This window comes from Podarcis vaucheri, assembly GCF_965113315.1.
Source record: "Podarcis vaucheri genome assembly, chromosome: 15".
Lineage (NCBI taxonomy): Eukaryota > Metazoa > Chordata > Lepidosauria > Squamata > Lacertidae > Podarcis > Podarcis vaucheri.
The window spans coordinates 9,218,632-9,233,712 of NC_138753.1; the positions used below are offsets into that span (position 1 = coordinate 9,218,632).

Genomic DNA, 15,081 nt, shown 5'->3' on the forward strand with positions numbered 1-15,081 from the left:
GGAGCGGAAGGCGGCGTGTGCTTGTTTGTGAGCGCGCGTCCGAGAACTCTGCCCATGCTCCGGATCCCTCTCGTCTCCTTCCTCCCCCGGCAAAACCCAAGCTCCCAGGTAAGGCAGGCGCAACGTGCCCACCCCCGCGACCCGCCCTCACAAAAGCACATTGTTACCAAATAATCCCCCCCCCGCAGCGCCTCCCGTTTCCTCCCGGCTCCCCGCCCCCACCCCAGCGAGGAACCCCCCCCCCGCCAAGGAGGCGGGCCCCGCTCGGCTGACGTCAATGTGGGGGCGGGCTCGGAAGATGGCTGGCGCTGGAGGGAATGCCCTCTTGCAACCGCAGCGCCGAGCGGAGCGCAGGCTTGGCGGGGCCGCGCGGGGGACGCTGCTGGGGCCGGATCGAGGAAGCGCCCACCGCCCTCCTTTTGCACCGGCCGCAGGGACTGCAATCGCCGCCTGGGTTTTAATTTTTTAACCTCTATATCGATCGATCTCTATATTCCTTTTTTTTTTTTTTTGAAAGAGTTCCCTTTGGCCACCTTCCCTCGTTCAGCCCAGGAAGCACCATGAGTCTCCCTGAAGATGCAGTGAAGGAAAAATTGCTCTGGAATGTGAAGAAGGAGGTAAGAGAGGGAGCGGTGGGTGGGTCCTGAGCACTTTTTTTGCACAATTTTTTTTTGGGGGGGTCGTCCCTCCCAAGAGACTGATCCCCCCATCTTCTATTTTCCCCATCTCTCTCCCTCTGGAGTCTTCCTTTGCATTTTGGCTCTCTGCCCCCCACCCCCCAGATAGATTCCCCACCCAACTCTCACCCCAATTCCGGGATTTGTTTGTGGGCATTTGAGGGGTGCCAGAGCTCGGCTCGGCTGAAGCTCAGGTGCGGAAAGGGGGCTTGGTTTGTTTTTGAAGAACCAAGGAGGTGATTTGGGAAAGGTCTCTGGGTAGCCATGCTTGCCCCCTGGGGGTTGGGGTGGGTCGGAGGGGTCAGCACCCACCCCGTCCCCGCTTTCTCAGCCCAGAATTGGGGATCAGGTGGAAAAACGTGTGTATATATGCTGTTTTCGAATAGCGAAGGAAAAGCACTCTGTGCAGGCTCAGAGGCTCCCTTTGCCCCTTCGCTCACACTTTCTATATTGCAAGGTACTGGGTGCAGGTGATGTTTGAATTTCAAAGGGACACACTTTCTTTCTGTGTCTGTCAGTGAACACCATATATTTAAAGCACACCTCCCTCTCCATGTGAATCCTGCGAATTGTAGTTTACTCCTCACAGAGCTACAGTTCCCAGGATTCTTGAGGGGTGTGTGTGCTTTAAATGGGGTGTGTCCCCCCAAAGTGCATGCTCTCATATATATTCTGCAGGCGAGACTTAAACCTTATTCTTAATGGGACTTACTATGTATTTAATGGGACTGACTCTCTGGTAAAGGGCATACAGAACCACAGCTTGGATTTGACCTGGAGGCCTAGGACTCTAGAACCTGTTTTCTTCCTAGGTTCTGCTTTCAAAACACCTGGCAAGCAAACCTGCACCCAGTTTGGAAGCTGCTGTGGATGTTTTTCATTTGAGCCTGGGGTTTGTCAGGCTCAGCTGTCAAGCGTTCGGCTCTGTGAAGAGAGCAGTTTCCCTGGTGCATCTTCAGTTAGACCTCCCCCTTCCTACTACCAGCTGTGTAACCAGTCGCCAGCCTGATATAGTGTCTCTGGGTGTGTGCAGAGTGCCGTTCTCCCACCACCGCGACACGCATAGCTGGAAGAACTCCTCTAAGTCTGGACTGGCACAGGTACGGCCAGCTCAGAGGTTGTGGTGTTGGGGGCTGCTTTGAACCCTCAAGATCTCACAGATTAAAACAACATTGCTCTCAAGGAGGAAGATTGCTCCAGTGTTGCACTAAACCTGGGATTTGCCTTAACACCAAGCAGATCACTTGACCGGCTGACTAGCAGAGCAGAACCAGGGAAGCAGCCTCAGACCATTGCTCCATCTAGATCAGTATTGCCTACACTGACTGGCAACAGGGCTTCAGGCAGGGGACGTTCCCAGCCCTACCGTTGGGGATTGTGACCTGGCCGGAGGCGAGGCAATAAAGGCATTTTACTGGCTGGTTCACTTTGCAGACTCTGAGCACACTTCCCCAAATGCCTTTGGAAAGCCTTGTCCTCTGAGGGAAAGGTTGCCTATTTTTGTGGAGAGGGAGATGGCAAAAAGAAAGGGTCTGGAATACATTTTTTTGGGGGGGTGCATACTGGTTAAAAGCACCAAAAGTCTTCACCAGCTCATTTCCACACACACACCCTGCCTTTAGTGAGTCTTGCACAGAGATAGAGGAGCAATCTGTTCTTCGGTGGGGAGGGGGCTTCTAGGATGGCGATGGATGCTTTGGCTTTGGGGTGGGGGGCAGCTGGATCTAGAGGGTTCATCTCCACGCTTTCTCTCTCCTCTTCTCCGCCTCCCCCCCCCTTTATCAGTTGCCGCGTCCTCAGTGACGCAGATGCTTCTGCCTTGCTGATGTGTGTGTGTGTGTGTTCATCGAAGTGTGTTGGTGGGGGACGGACGGGGACATGAATTCATTCAAAAATTGCAAGAGCCGCATCCAGCCCTGTGTCCCCTGATGCATGTTAAGTAGCCGTGACAGCTTGATTTAAAGGGATCTGCTGCGAATTAGCTGCCTGGGTTCTAATCCATCAGTTAATTGATCTGAGAGCTGCATAAATTTGCATATGAATGACAAACGGAGTGGGAGGGAGAGAAGATTTATTATCTTTTCTGGGGAGGTTATTTTATTTTAGCTGGTGCAAAAAAAAAAAAAAAGGTTTCCCAAAAAACACACCCATTTGTGTGTGTGTGTAAAAGAGAGAGGTACAAATCTTCCTAAGACAGAGTTAAAAGAAGCTCCTTGTGTGAGAGAGACATATAAGTCCCTTCCACTCACAGATTTATCAGGGATTGCAATACGATTATCTTAAAGATGTACTTGGTTGTATCCAGTGTGTAGATGTGCTTAGAGTAGACCCACTGAAATTAATGGCCATGACTGACTTAGGTCTATATTTTCAGTGAGTCTACTCTGAGTAGCCCACTGTGTTTCGAATCCTAGAATTGTGCAGTCGGATGGGACCCCGAGGGCCATCTAGTCCAACCCCCTGTGATATAGGAATCTTTTGCCCAGTGCGGGACTCGAACCCACAACCCTGAGATCGAGAGTCTCATGCTCTCCCGTTGGAGCTTTTATTAAGGTGGCGCTTTTCAATCAATCAATCAAAACTCGGATCGACTTGTCCAACTAACCAATTTCATGGCCTACACCAGGCAGCTTCATGCAAGCCAGAAATCTCTCCAGGAAGATGTGAAAATCGAGATTAAAGGCATAAGAAGAGTTTGCTTGGGAGGAGGCCAAGGTCCATTCAGTCCAACATCTCAGAGTGACTGACTAGATACCTCCGGCAAGCACATAAACAGTGCAAGAACCCAGTAGCCCTGTCCTGACCCCCTCGACCCATATTAAGAGTTAGGGATGGGCAAGAAATTTGATTTGGTTTGCATTTAAAGCCAAATCTATCGAACTCACGCAGTTAAGGGGTAGACTGCTCCTCAACACAGAGACTCTATTTCTAGTTATTGTTGTTAATAAGAGCAGAGTCCTGCAGGATCAGATCAAAGACCTATTAAGTCTGCCGCCCCACAGTGGCCAACTACTGCAGATGCCTCTGGGAAAACCCCAAGAAGGGCTCTGAAGCTACAGCCCTCTACCAGTGGTGTCCTCAGCAAGCTGGAATTCAGAGGTAGGACTCGAACCCATGGCTTTGATTTACAAGAAAGGAGAATCCGACTAAACATCAGGAATAACTTTCTGACAGCAAGAACCGTTTGACAGTGGAACAGACGCTCTCAGGATGTGGTGGATTTTCCTCTATTGGAGGTTTTTAAGCAGAGGTCTGTCTTGGATTCCTGCCTTGCATGGGGTTGGACTGGATGACCCTCAGGGTCCCTTCTGACTCTTGCGATTCTGTGATTCTAGGTAGAACTGCCTCTGGACATGGAGGTTCTATGCAGCCATTATGGCTCATTCTTAGTCCTCTCCTCCTTCATGAATTTGCCTGTACGCATCCCCTTTTTGAAACCAGCTGTGCCCATGGCAGCGAGTTAGACCAATGAAATCAAGGCTGTGTGTATTAATGAGATTCTCCGGGCTGCTGAGATGGCTTGCCTGATGGCAGCTGTCAGCAGTTCATGAAGCAGTTGCCGAATATGTGCAAATCTCCGGGGTCCTCCTAGGCCCAGGGCGGCCCAGGTTTTTGGCAGAGTTGCACCCAGGTTCCCAGGAGACCTCTGCCTCCCTCCCCCTCCCTACATTTATGGGGGGTTTTATAAAGGTTTATATAACACAGCCAGCAATCGAGGCGTGTCTTGGAGACACAGTTTTCTGCGCACCCCTGCTTCCTGATAGGTAGACAAACAGGAAAGTTGGGGGATCCTGGGGGCCGCACTCCCTTCTGGGAGGCCAATTGGGGGGACATGTGCCCTGGTGGGTGTGGCCAGAGGCAAAAGTGGGTGGAGCAATAAATGTGAGCTTTACCATTTTGCAGAGTAAGCTAATTTTATCTCTCACTCTTCTTTGCCCTCCATCAAGAAAGCAGCTTTATAGAAGTTATACTTGCCATGCAAAAGGACCCAAGGAGCTTTTAGATTTCCCACAATGCCTTGGTGCCACACTACATGGCGGCCATTTTTAGGAAATTTAAATGGCAGCCGACCGCTAGGAAAAAGTGGTCTCAGGGCAAACGCTGGCAGTGGGCATTGGAAAAGCAGTAGTGCTCTGAGTGCCTGTTGTTGATGGCGAACCTGCCCCCTCAAAAGAGTCCGGAAGCTTCCTTTGTGGGAACATCCAGCCCACCTTTGCTTAAACCACTTCCTGGCCACGCAGATGTGTTTTGATTGCTAAAGTGTACTCTGATTTCCCCCCTTCCCTCGTGGCATTTAATTCCCTGCATCTTTTTGCGCCGAAGCAGTAAATTAGGCTTTTGCGTGCGGCAAATTGTTGCCCTCGCCCTGCTTGAGAAACTGCTAAAACTGAGTTCCTTTTCCTGAGCAATATGTTTCTCTGCCTCAAACCGATCCGTTTCAGGTAAATCTTCGTCCTTGGGGGAACATTTAAGAACTTATTTGCTGGCTTGGATTTTCTGGCGGCCTTGCTTGCTGTTCCCACTGGGAAGCAATTTATTTCCTTGACTTTAAGAGAAAGGCAGGCCTGTAAAGTGTCTCGAGAAATTTGGCTCAGTTGCCTCCCGACGTTTACCTCCTCTGTGGGGAAGCCTGTCCCGATGAAAAGTGTTGTGAAACTCGCTGGTCTTTCTCCAGCTGATTTATGGGTTTCTGCAAATCTGAACCAGATCAACATGGGCGATCCAGCTTTGACCCTGGGCGACCACTCAGTATGGGCTGTGCAGACCCACAACTCTGAGAAGAGTGCAAGAGGTGGTCTCTGTGCTGGGAGGGAGTCCAGTGTAATCAAACTTCTTTTGGCCAGGGAGCTACTCTTACCCACCACTTTGCCACACAGCTTTCCCCCTCCTCAGCAGTGTTCAAAATTAGACAGGTGCCTTTTCCACCTGACTATTGACCATTTAAAGGGACGCAGGTGGCGCTGTGGGTTAAACCACTGAGCCTAGGGCTTGCCGATCGGAAGGTTGGCGGTTCGAATCCCCGCAACGGGGTGAGCTCCCGTCGCTCGGTCCCTGCTCCTGCCAACCTAGCAGTTTGAAAGCACAAAGTGCAAGTAGATAAATAGGTACCGCTCCAGCGGGAAGGTAAATGGCGTTTCCATGCGCTGCTCTGGTTCACCAGAAGCGGCTTAGTCATGCTGGGCACATGACCCGGAAGCTGTACACTGGCTCCCTCGGTCAATAAAGCGAGATGAGTGCCACAACCCCAGAGTCGTCCGTGACTAGACCTAATGGTCAGGGGTCCCTTTACCTTTTTATTGACCATTTATGATCAAGTGAAGATGCCTGGACAACAGGATGGCATCTGACATCTCCACCATTTGGAGATGCATACCTGGGGACTTTACAGCCATCTTGTCCAAAAATGGCAACTAGACATTCTGTTTTGGTGACTGCAACCTTGGTTTAAGGTGCCATTTTGCACCTAGCTTATATAACTGAGTTTCTAGCACTGCTCCCCAGCACTCACTTTACAGGGTGGCGCTGGGTAGTTTATATCTTTGCTCATCCCGACGCCATTTCTATCTTTCTCTCTTTGCCACTGCCACCAAAATCATTGGGGAGTTGGGGGGCGGGGGCTTTCCAGGCTGGAGGATAGTCAAACTAGTCTAGACTAGAGGTGTGAAGGCATTGAACAGAGAGTTATGACTCAGAAATGGTCTGTGTTCTCCCACATCCTTCTGGGCCTTCACATATCTAGTCTAGTCTAGACCCCAAATCCTTGGTGGGCTTATAGGTCCACAGCAGACACTCTCAACTTTGGTTCCCCAGATGCTCTTGAACTACAACTCCCATAATCCCTCACTACTGGCCATGTTGGCCAGGAAAGATGGGAGTTATAGTCCAACAACATCTAGGAACCCAAGGCTGAGAAAGGCTGGCCTAGAGTCTGGACCCTGAACAGGAAAGTTTATCATGTTTGGCTTCTGTTGCCATTGCAGCTTTGAGACTTGGCAAGTCACCGTTCGCACTGGATGCCAATTTGTATCCATGCTTGGTTCAAGTTGCCAGTCCTGGCCTGTCATCTGATGGTTGCAGCGGGTAGGGAATGGAAAATCAGGAGGGAGAATGGATTGGAGTGTCATGAACAAGGGCATTCTGCACTGCAAGATTTTGTTGCGGGGCTCCCCTGATTTTAATTCCAATTCCTGTTTGCTCCTGTTTTCTATGCAAGCTCACATGGCTTCCCTCAAAGAATACTGGGAACTGTAGTTTAACCCTTACAGTGCTATAGTTCCCAGCACCCTGAATAAAGTGGTCAAAGATCTTGTGAACTGCCCTGGGATCTTGTGATGAAGGGACGGTGTATTATAATCATCTTCATCATCATCATCAAAGCAGCACACAAAAATCAATGAAGCAAGAGTAAAACATAGCCTATAATACATCTGTCATATTAAAACAAGTAAGCTTTTTGTTTTAAAAAAACACTTTTTTATTCCTCAGTTTGCCCTAGTATCTTGTTTGCTCTTCACAACACAGGAAAGAAACACCTCCATGTTTCTTCTTCCCTGATTTCATTGTGTTTGCCAGGTGCTGAAATTTTAATAGAGGCTTCTTCCCTATATCCAGGGCAGCAAGATCCTACTAGCTACGAAGCCATTAGCTAAATTAAATGGATTTCTGCCTGTTTTGGAGTGGGTTGAGGGCCTCCAATGTAAGACCCAATCTGTGCTCAGGTCTGTGTGGGCATGAAAGGAATGGTGCCCATTTTCAAACTGCATCTCCAGGCAGCTTTTCAGGGCAGAATCATAATTCTGTAGCTGGTTGGAAGTTGGGGGGGGGCAGCGGCGGCGAAAGACTCTTACACGTTTTTTGTTCAAAGCAAAGCAAAAATGCCCAGCTGTCTCCAACAACCTGCACCTGATTCAGAGAGAATGGATTTTGTTGCTTCACTGCCTGTAGCATCTTAAAACTTTTGCGGTTTTAATGCATGGTACGTTTCTAGATCTGGAATTAGGTATGGGGGGGCACCCCCTCCCATGGTCAGAAATACTGCCAGCGTGCCAAGGGTGTCTGTCTGCCACCACTGAGTAATTCTCCCATCCTTGACGAGAGGGCAGGGAAGTGCGATCTATCACAGTCCTCCCCGACATAATGTGCAATTTGCGGTTTCAGTTGGACTAGAATATGCTTGGTGGATTTGTGCCCATCTGGGAGACATTTTGCTTGTTGCTGTTGCTTCCCTCTTTGCAGTGATGGATGGCTGTATCCTCTAGACTCCCAAGCACAGAGAAACTTGTGCTGGATCGTTTTCAGTTCTGAGCATGGGATGAATAATCAGCCACCAGCAATTTTTGCTCCCGTTTCTTTCATAAGGATTCTCTTGACTTCCCTGGTGCAGTGAGCCCTTGTCTGCCCTTGGAACTGGCTGCCATGCGGGGTCTCTGCCTAACACAAGGAGTCTCTGGCTTGCCACATGGGGTCTTTGGCTGGCCATGTGGCGTCTCCAGTTGCCACGTGGTGTCCCTGACTGCTACGTGGTGTCTTTGGTTTGCCAGATGGAGTCTCTGTCTTATCAGATGGAGTCTCTGGCTTGCCACGTGGAGTCTCTGGTTGCCCCGTGGTATCTCTGGCTTGCCACATGTAGTATCTTGCTTGCCATGAGGTGTCTCTGACTTGCCAAGTAGCGTCTCCAGTTGCCACGTGGTGTCTCTGGCTTGCCACATGGAGTCTTTGGCTTGCTATGTGGCGTCTCCAGTTGCCACGTGGTGTCCCTGACTGCTACATGGTGTCTTTGATTTGCCAGATGGAGTCTCTGATTTCCTACGTGGAGTCTCTGGTTGCCCCGTGATATCTCTGGCTTGCCACATGTAGTATCTTGCTTGCCATGAGGTGTCTCTGACTTGCCATGTGGCTTCTCCAGTTGCCACGGGTGTCCCTGACTGCTACGTGGTGTCTTTGGTTTGCCAGATGGAGTCTCTGATTTCCCACGTGGAGTCTCTGGTTGCCATGTGGTATCTCTCGCTTGCCACATGGTGTCTCTGGCTTGCCACATGTGCAGTGGCACCTCAGGTTACAGACACTTCAGGTTACATATGCTTCAGGTTACAGACTCCGCTAACCCAGAAATAGTACCTTGGGTTAAGAACTTTGCTTCAGGATGAGAACAGAAATCATGCTCCAGCGGCACGGCAGCAGCAGGAGGCCCCATTAGCTAAAGTGATGCTTCAGGTTAAGAACAGTTTCAGGTTAAGTCCGGACGTCCGGAATGAATTAAGTACTTAACCCGAGGTACCACTGTAGTATCTTGCTTGCCATGAGGTGTCTCTGACTTGCCAAGTGGCGTCTCCAGTTGCCATGTGGTGTCTCTGCCTGCTACATGGTATTTCTGGCTTGCCACATGGAGTCCCCTGGCTTGTCACATGGTGTCTTGGTCTCTTGGCCCTTTGCCTCTGTTCTGCTCGCTCCCCTCAAAACCTGGCCCTTCCCCAACGCACAAATCTATATTATCTCAGGACAGTGCTTTCTGGGTCTTCTGCCAAGGCAAACAGGGAATGGAGCTGGTTAAGACAACACCGCTTGTTCGAGTGAGCAGGGAGGGGGCCGCCCCGTAGTTCAACAAGGCTGCCCAGGTGTTGCCTTAGCGATGCCACTTAGAGGCCCATTTCCACTCCCTCTCGCTTCCTGCTTGTCAATGTGCCAAGCTTTTTGCCTCCTGCCACTTCTCTGAGAACTGGCTTGCATCCCGGGAGGACTGCCCGCCTTTCTGAAGTCAAAAAGACAACCCGATACAGTTCCAGGCCGGGCATTTCCACCTCATGGAGCTACCAGTTCTCAAACTGGTTCAAGAAACATTCTTTCTTTTGGGAGTTTGTGAGGGGACGGGGGGGTCTCCTTGCACCCCTCCGCACCTTTAACAAATGACAGACCCCGGGATTTTTGTGGCTCGAGGAACCAAGACTGCTTAAAGTGGTATAACGCTGCTTCAAATGTATGGGGCAGGTGTGGCCCTAGTCGTTCAGGGGCCTCTTTCTGTAGGGCCCCATCAGTTCAGGATTTTCCACAGGCTTTAAAAGCCCACTTCACTTCAGGTTCCGTTTTCTGCAAGCGTTCCTGGTGCTTGTCATGGCCCTTGGTTGCAGCAGGGAAGTCAGGCTTCTTCAGGGAACTAGGCTGGATATTTGAGGCAGTGAAGGACTTGCCCGTGGGGCAGCGCCAGATGGACGTAAAGAACAAAAAGCCCTTGCAGAAGAGGAGGCCAGTATCTCCTGGCCCAAGGAGGTTTCGTTACCCTCTTGTGACTCCTGGTCCCTCGGAGCCACTGATTTCTGAAGCAATATTTGAGCTCTGCTGTTCTGGAGTCACCAGCCTGAGCCATTCTAGATGCCCTGTGCTCTCAGAACAAAGACAAATTTGACCAAGGATGGAGCAACTTAGGCATAGCAAGCTAGCTTATGGCAAGCCAGACTGTCTGTCCATCTATCACAGCCTTATTGGTGAAGTGTAGTGGTTAGAGGGAGACGTGGGTTCAAATCCCCTCTTGGCCATGAACCCTAACGCTAACACTAACACTAATATTTATTTATTTATTTATACATACATATACCCTGCCCATCTGGCTGGGCTTCCCCGGCCACTCTGGGCAGCTTCCAAAAGAATATTAAAATACTATAATACATCAAACATTAAAAGCTTCCCTAAACAGGGCTGCCTTCAGATGTCTTCTAAAAGTCTGTTAGTTGTTGTTCTCTTTGACATCTGATGGGAGGGCGTTCTACAGGGCGGGCACCACTACCAAGAATGCCCTCTGCCTGGTTCCCTGTAACCTTACTTCTCACAGTGAGGGAACCGCCAGAAGGCCCTCCTTGGAGCTGGACCTCAGTGTCCGGGCTGAATGATGAAGGTGGAGATGCTCCTTCAGGTATACTGGGCCGAGGCTGTTTAGAGCTTGAAAGGTCCACACCAACACTTTCAATTGTGCTCGGAAACGTACTGGGAGCCAATGCAGATCTCTCAGGACCGGTGTTATGTGGTCCCGGCGGCCACTCCCAGTCACCAGTCTAGCTGTCGCATTCTGGATTAATTGCAGTTTCCGGGTCACCTTCAAAGGTAGCCCCACGCAGAGTGCATTGCAGTAGTCCAAGCGGGAGATAACTAGAGCATACATCACTCTGGCGAGATAGTTTGTGGGCAGGTAGGGTCTCAGCCTGCGTACCAGATGGAGCTGGTAGACACAGAATTGACCTGTGCCTCCATGGACAACTGTGAGTCCAAAATGACTCCCAGGCCACACCATTTGGGAACAGGGAGTCCTCCACACCCACCCGTCCCCTGTCCCCCAAAACAGTACTTCTGTCTTGTCAGGATTCAACCTCAATCTGTATAACCCTTGAGCTCCTTCGAGAAAAGGTGGGATAGAAACAGAATAAATAGAATAGATAGATTATTGAGACTGACAGGCAGTAGCTCTCTGGGGTCTCAGGCAGATCCTTTTAACTGGAGATGAATGGGCATTGCACACCTGGGATTGTCTTCTTGCAAAGCAAGTATCTCTGAACTGTGGTTGCTTTCTTCTTCTTCTTCTTCTTCTTCTTCTTCTTCTTCTTCTTCATCATCATAATCTTTTTATTAATTTTTTAAAGATTTTACAAATTCTTTTAGACAACACTCAAAGCAAATCTCTCATATCCCTTCACTTCCCACCCAGCCTTCCATGGTGTTCTTTTCTTACCATATAAAACTGCTATATTTCTCATATTTTACCCATCTTATACATTAATTCTAACTTATTAAACTACCAATTTTCATCTGTTGCTATACTTTAAATCCTGCATATGTTTTAACATAATCACGGTTTTTTAAAATCAAATATTCCACGAAATATTTCCATTCTTCAATAAATTTTCTTCTTTGATTCTGTCAGTCAGTTTAGCCATCTCAGTTTATTTCATCATCTTCATAAGCCAATCTTCTTTCATTGGGACTTCTTCTTTTCCACTTACTTTATTTTATTTATGATTTTCAATTTTATACATTTCTGTAATTTTACAATCATTTTAACATTTCAAAGCTCAACTGCCTTCCCCCTCTTTCTGCGGTTTCTTAATTATTTTTTTTTGCATTTTCTGCATTTTCCAAATTAACTTAATTTACTCATTTATTCATCTACTTTAAATATATACTCTTATAAAACTGCAGGTTATTACAACAATCCTGCCAATGTTCTTATCTGTTTACAGTTTATTTATAAATATTCAATAAACCATTTCTATTCTTCTTCTTTTTTTAAAAAAAAAGGTTTGTCTTGATTTCTTATTTTTCCGGCAAGTTTCACCATTTCTGCATATTCCATAAGTTTTCGTATCCGTTCTTCTTTTGCTGGGACTTCTTCATCTTTCCACTTTTGCACATAGACTATTCTTGCTGCTGTTGTAGCATACTTAAACAAATTAAAACAATTCTTTCGGAAGCTCTGGACCTGTTATACCTAACAGAAAGGCCTCAGGTTTCTTGGGAATCATTACTTCAAACATTTTTTTTTAAAAAACTCATTATAAAATAATCTCCCAATAGCCTTTCGCCTTTATGCAGGTTGAACCGTGTTTGCTTTCCAAGCGTGCTGGTTCTGGGCCAGCTTGTCCACTTTGGCTGTGTGACTCTTGGCTCCTTCCTCGATGGCAGAGTAAGTCCAACCAAAATCCTCTGCAGCCGCTAGCCAAGAGCACTTGATCCTTCGACATCTGCTTCTTCTTCCATCCTTCTGTGGCTTCCAGTGATGGATTTCTCCCTGATGGACCAAACTCCAAGCCTGGAGTGTATTGGCGACTGCTATCTGCCTTCTCCTCGGTGATGTAGCTTCTGTCCTGCTTTCGTGTCCTCCTGGATCAGATCCACGGCTGGCTGGGCCTTCACAACACACGGCACTGTTGCCTCTCCGGCCTGCCCACACATTCTGTGGCTGTGAGTCAGCTGTGCTGGGCACATAGCTGTCAACTTACAGATTTGAAAATAAGGGACCAGCAGCCTCGAAAATAAGGGACTAGCAGCCTCGAAAATAAGGGATCAGCAGCCAAAATAAGGGATTTTGCTTAGCTTATACAGAGGTCCAGCACTGATGGAGCCATGCTGCTTTTGCTGCGACTGACTGTGTTTTGCAGGGGTTTGGACTAGATGATCCTAAGGGTCTACAACTCCGACCAAAGAAGAGTAGCAGACAAAACTGATGAATGACATTGAGATGGCAAAGCTTACAGGCAGAATTAGAAACCAGGAAGAATGGGGAAAGTTTATCATTTATTTGAAAAGCTATTGTAAAGCTATTGTATTGTAAACATACATTGGTAGGATTGACAGAAAACTTGTAGTAAAAATTTGAACTATGGATGGACAAATGATTTATAAAAATAGAGTTATGAAAGGGATGCAGAGGGGGAAATCACTACATTAAGATGCTGCACTGGTTGGAGGGTATGCTAAGCAGCATGTCGGGCCTGCTGTCGTCCTGGCAGGAGGAGTTCCATCGGCCCTTCCCCGCCCAAGAGAGAGGGAGGGAGGGAGAGAGAGAGACTCTCGCCCACGCCGCCCGTGAGCCCGGCATGAGGTGGTTGTGGCGCCGTGGCGGCCGCTGAAGCACCACCCTTCTGCGTCCCTCCCCATCCCCTCCTCTTCCTCCTCCCTCAGGCCGCCTCCTCAGCTGCCGCCGCCACCTCCGGCTTCCCCTGGCAGGGCGGCGGAGGTCTTGCAAGAGAGGGGCTGCCTGCCCACCCGCCGCCACCCGTCTCCCCACAATGCGCCCCTGAGGGGGGGAAGGGAGAGACGGAGACGCGGCAGCTCGTGCACGCGCTCTCTCGTGCGGCGGAGGACCCCGAGCCGCTGCTACCCTCCCGAGCCGGGCGAGCGTGAAACCCGGGAAATTTAAGGGACATCATCAATATGGGACAGCAGCGGGATACAGCTGGGATAAGGGAGTTTCCCGCTAAATAAGGGACAGTTGACAGCTATGGCTGCGCAGCCTCTTGTCATTGCACCCCTCTTAAGTTGCCTGGTCATGGTCAATGGGAGAGGAGAACAGGTTAGCAGCTGGTTCCCTCTTGCCAAGTGTTGCATCGCTGTTCGCTTGCTTCAGGAACCTGGGAAGATTTTGGCAGCCCACCCACATTCCCACACCGCAAACGTGCTTCTCAAGTGGTTTCAGGATCCAACAGTCTCGCCTTCTGCTTCGGGGAGATGCCATTTCATACAATGTCCACAGCACCCACCTGTTCCACCAAACTTGTAACTCTTATCATAACAAAGGAATGAGATTCATTTGGCATGGCTTGTTTTTGAGAAACCCATAGGATTTATCCTGCAGTGTTTTTATTCCTCACTGCCTCCTCCTTTTCGGACAGACACCCTAGACAGGCTTCAGTGCCCTGTGCAGCAAGCGCTTGGGCTAAGAACTGGTTAAGCACTTGGGGTCGACTCCAGCTGTGTTTGCATGTCCTTCTAAAACACCGTTGGCCAACCGGGTCTCCTCCAGTTGTTTGGAGCTTCCAGCTGTCATTCTCCCATCCCAAAACAGAATTCCCCAGGAAAAAGGGATTGATTGTTTAAGCGTTTTGGGAACTGTAGCTCTGTGGACAGAATAGAGATTCTCAAACCACCCTCAGTGCCCTTCAGTTCCCGGGATTTTGGGGGAAAGGCCATGTTTGAAAGTACAGTGGTACCTCTGGTACTTAATTCGATCCGGAGGTCCCTTCTTAACCTGAAACTGTTCTTAACCTGAAGCACCACTTTAGCTAATGGGACCTCCAGCTGCTGCCACGCCGCCGGAGCACGATTTCTGTTCTCATCCTGAAGCAAAGTTCTTAACCCGAGGTACTATTTCTGGGTTAGTGGAGTCTGTAACCTGAAGTGTATGTATCCTGAAGCGTATGAAACTCGAAGTACCACTGTATTTAAAGTGGCATGATGCTGTTTTAAATGTGTAGTGCAGATGGGACTTTAGCCAGCATTCCATAGCCAGCCAGTGAATCTGACCATAGAATCACAGAATTGTAGAGTTGGAATGGATCCTGGCGGTCATCTAGTCCAACCCCCTGCAGTGCAGGAATCTCCACTAAAGCATCCATGACAGATGGCCATCCAGCCTCTGCTTAAAACCCTCCAAGGAAGGGGAGACCACAACCTCCCATAAATGGGATGTGGGTTTTGGGGTGGGGGGGGGCGGGAGTCAGTGTCTCTGAATTTTTTCCTAAAAAAGTGTTCTGCTTCTGCCAATCTCAAGTCTGCTGATCCATTCCTTTTGTGACGGGTGGCGTAGTTTTGGCTGTCTGGTGAATGGCGGTTGCAGCCAGAACGCTGGGAAAAGAAGGAATAACTAATCAAACAGGCAAACCTGGCTGTGGCTCCCCACTCACATTTGGCTTGGCCCAGAGAT

At 49.1% G+C, this 15,081-nt stretch overlaps 1 protein-coding gene across 8 annotated transcripts in view; it reads left to right on the forward strand.

Moving 5' to 3' along the window:
• The first annotated feature begins 239 nt into the window (after positions 1-239).
• SGSM2 (small G protein signaling modulator 2) overlaps positions 240-15,081 on the forward strand; it is an 81,348-nt gene continuing 66,506 nt past the window's right edge. For 4 of the 8 annotated variants that reach the window (XM_082201192.1, XM_082201197.1, XM_082201194.1 and 1 more), the window contains exon 1: positions 240-617. In XM_082201192.1, the coding sequence (XP_082057318.1) occupies positions 561-617 (57 nt within the window). In that variant the 5' untranslated portion in view covers positions 240-560. The remainder of the gene's footprint in view (positions 618-15,081) is intronic. The other 4 variants (XM_082201198.1, XM_082201195.1, XM_082201196.1 and 1 more) reach the window with 1 other exon arrangement.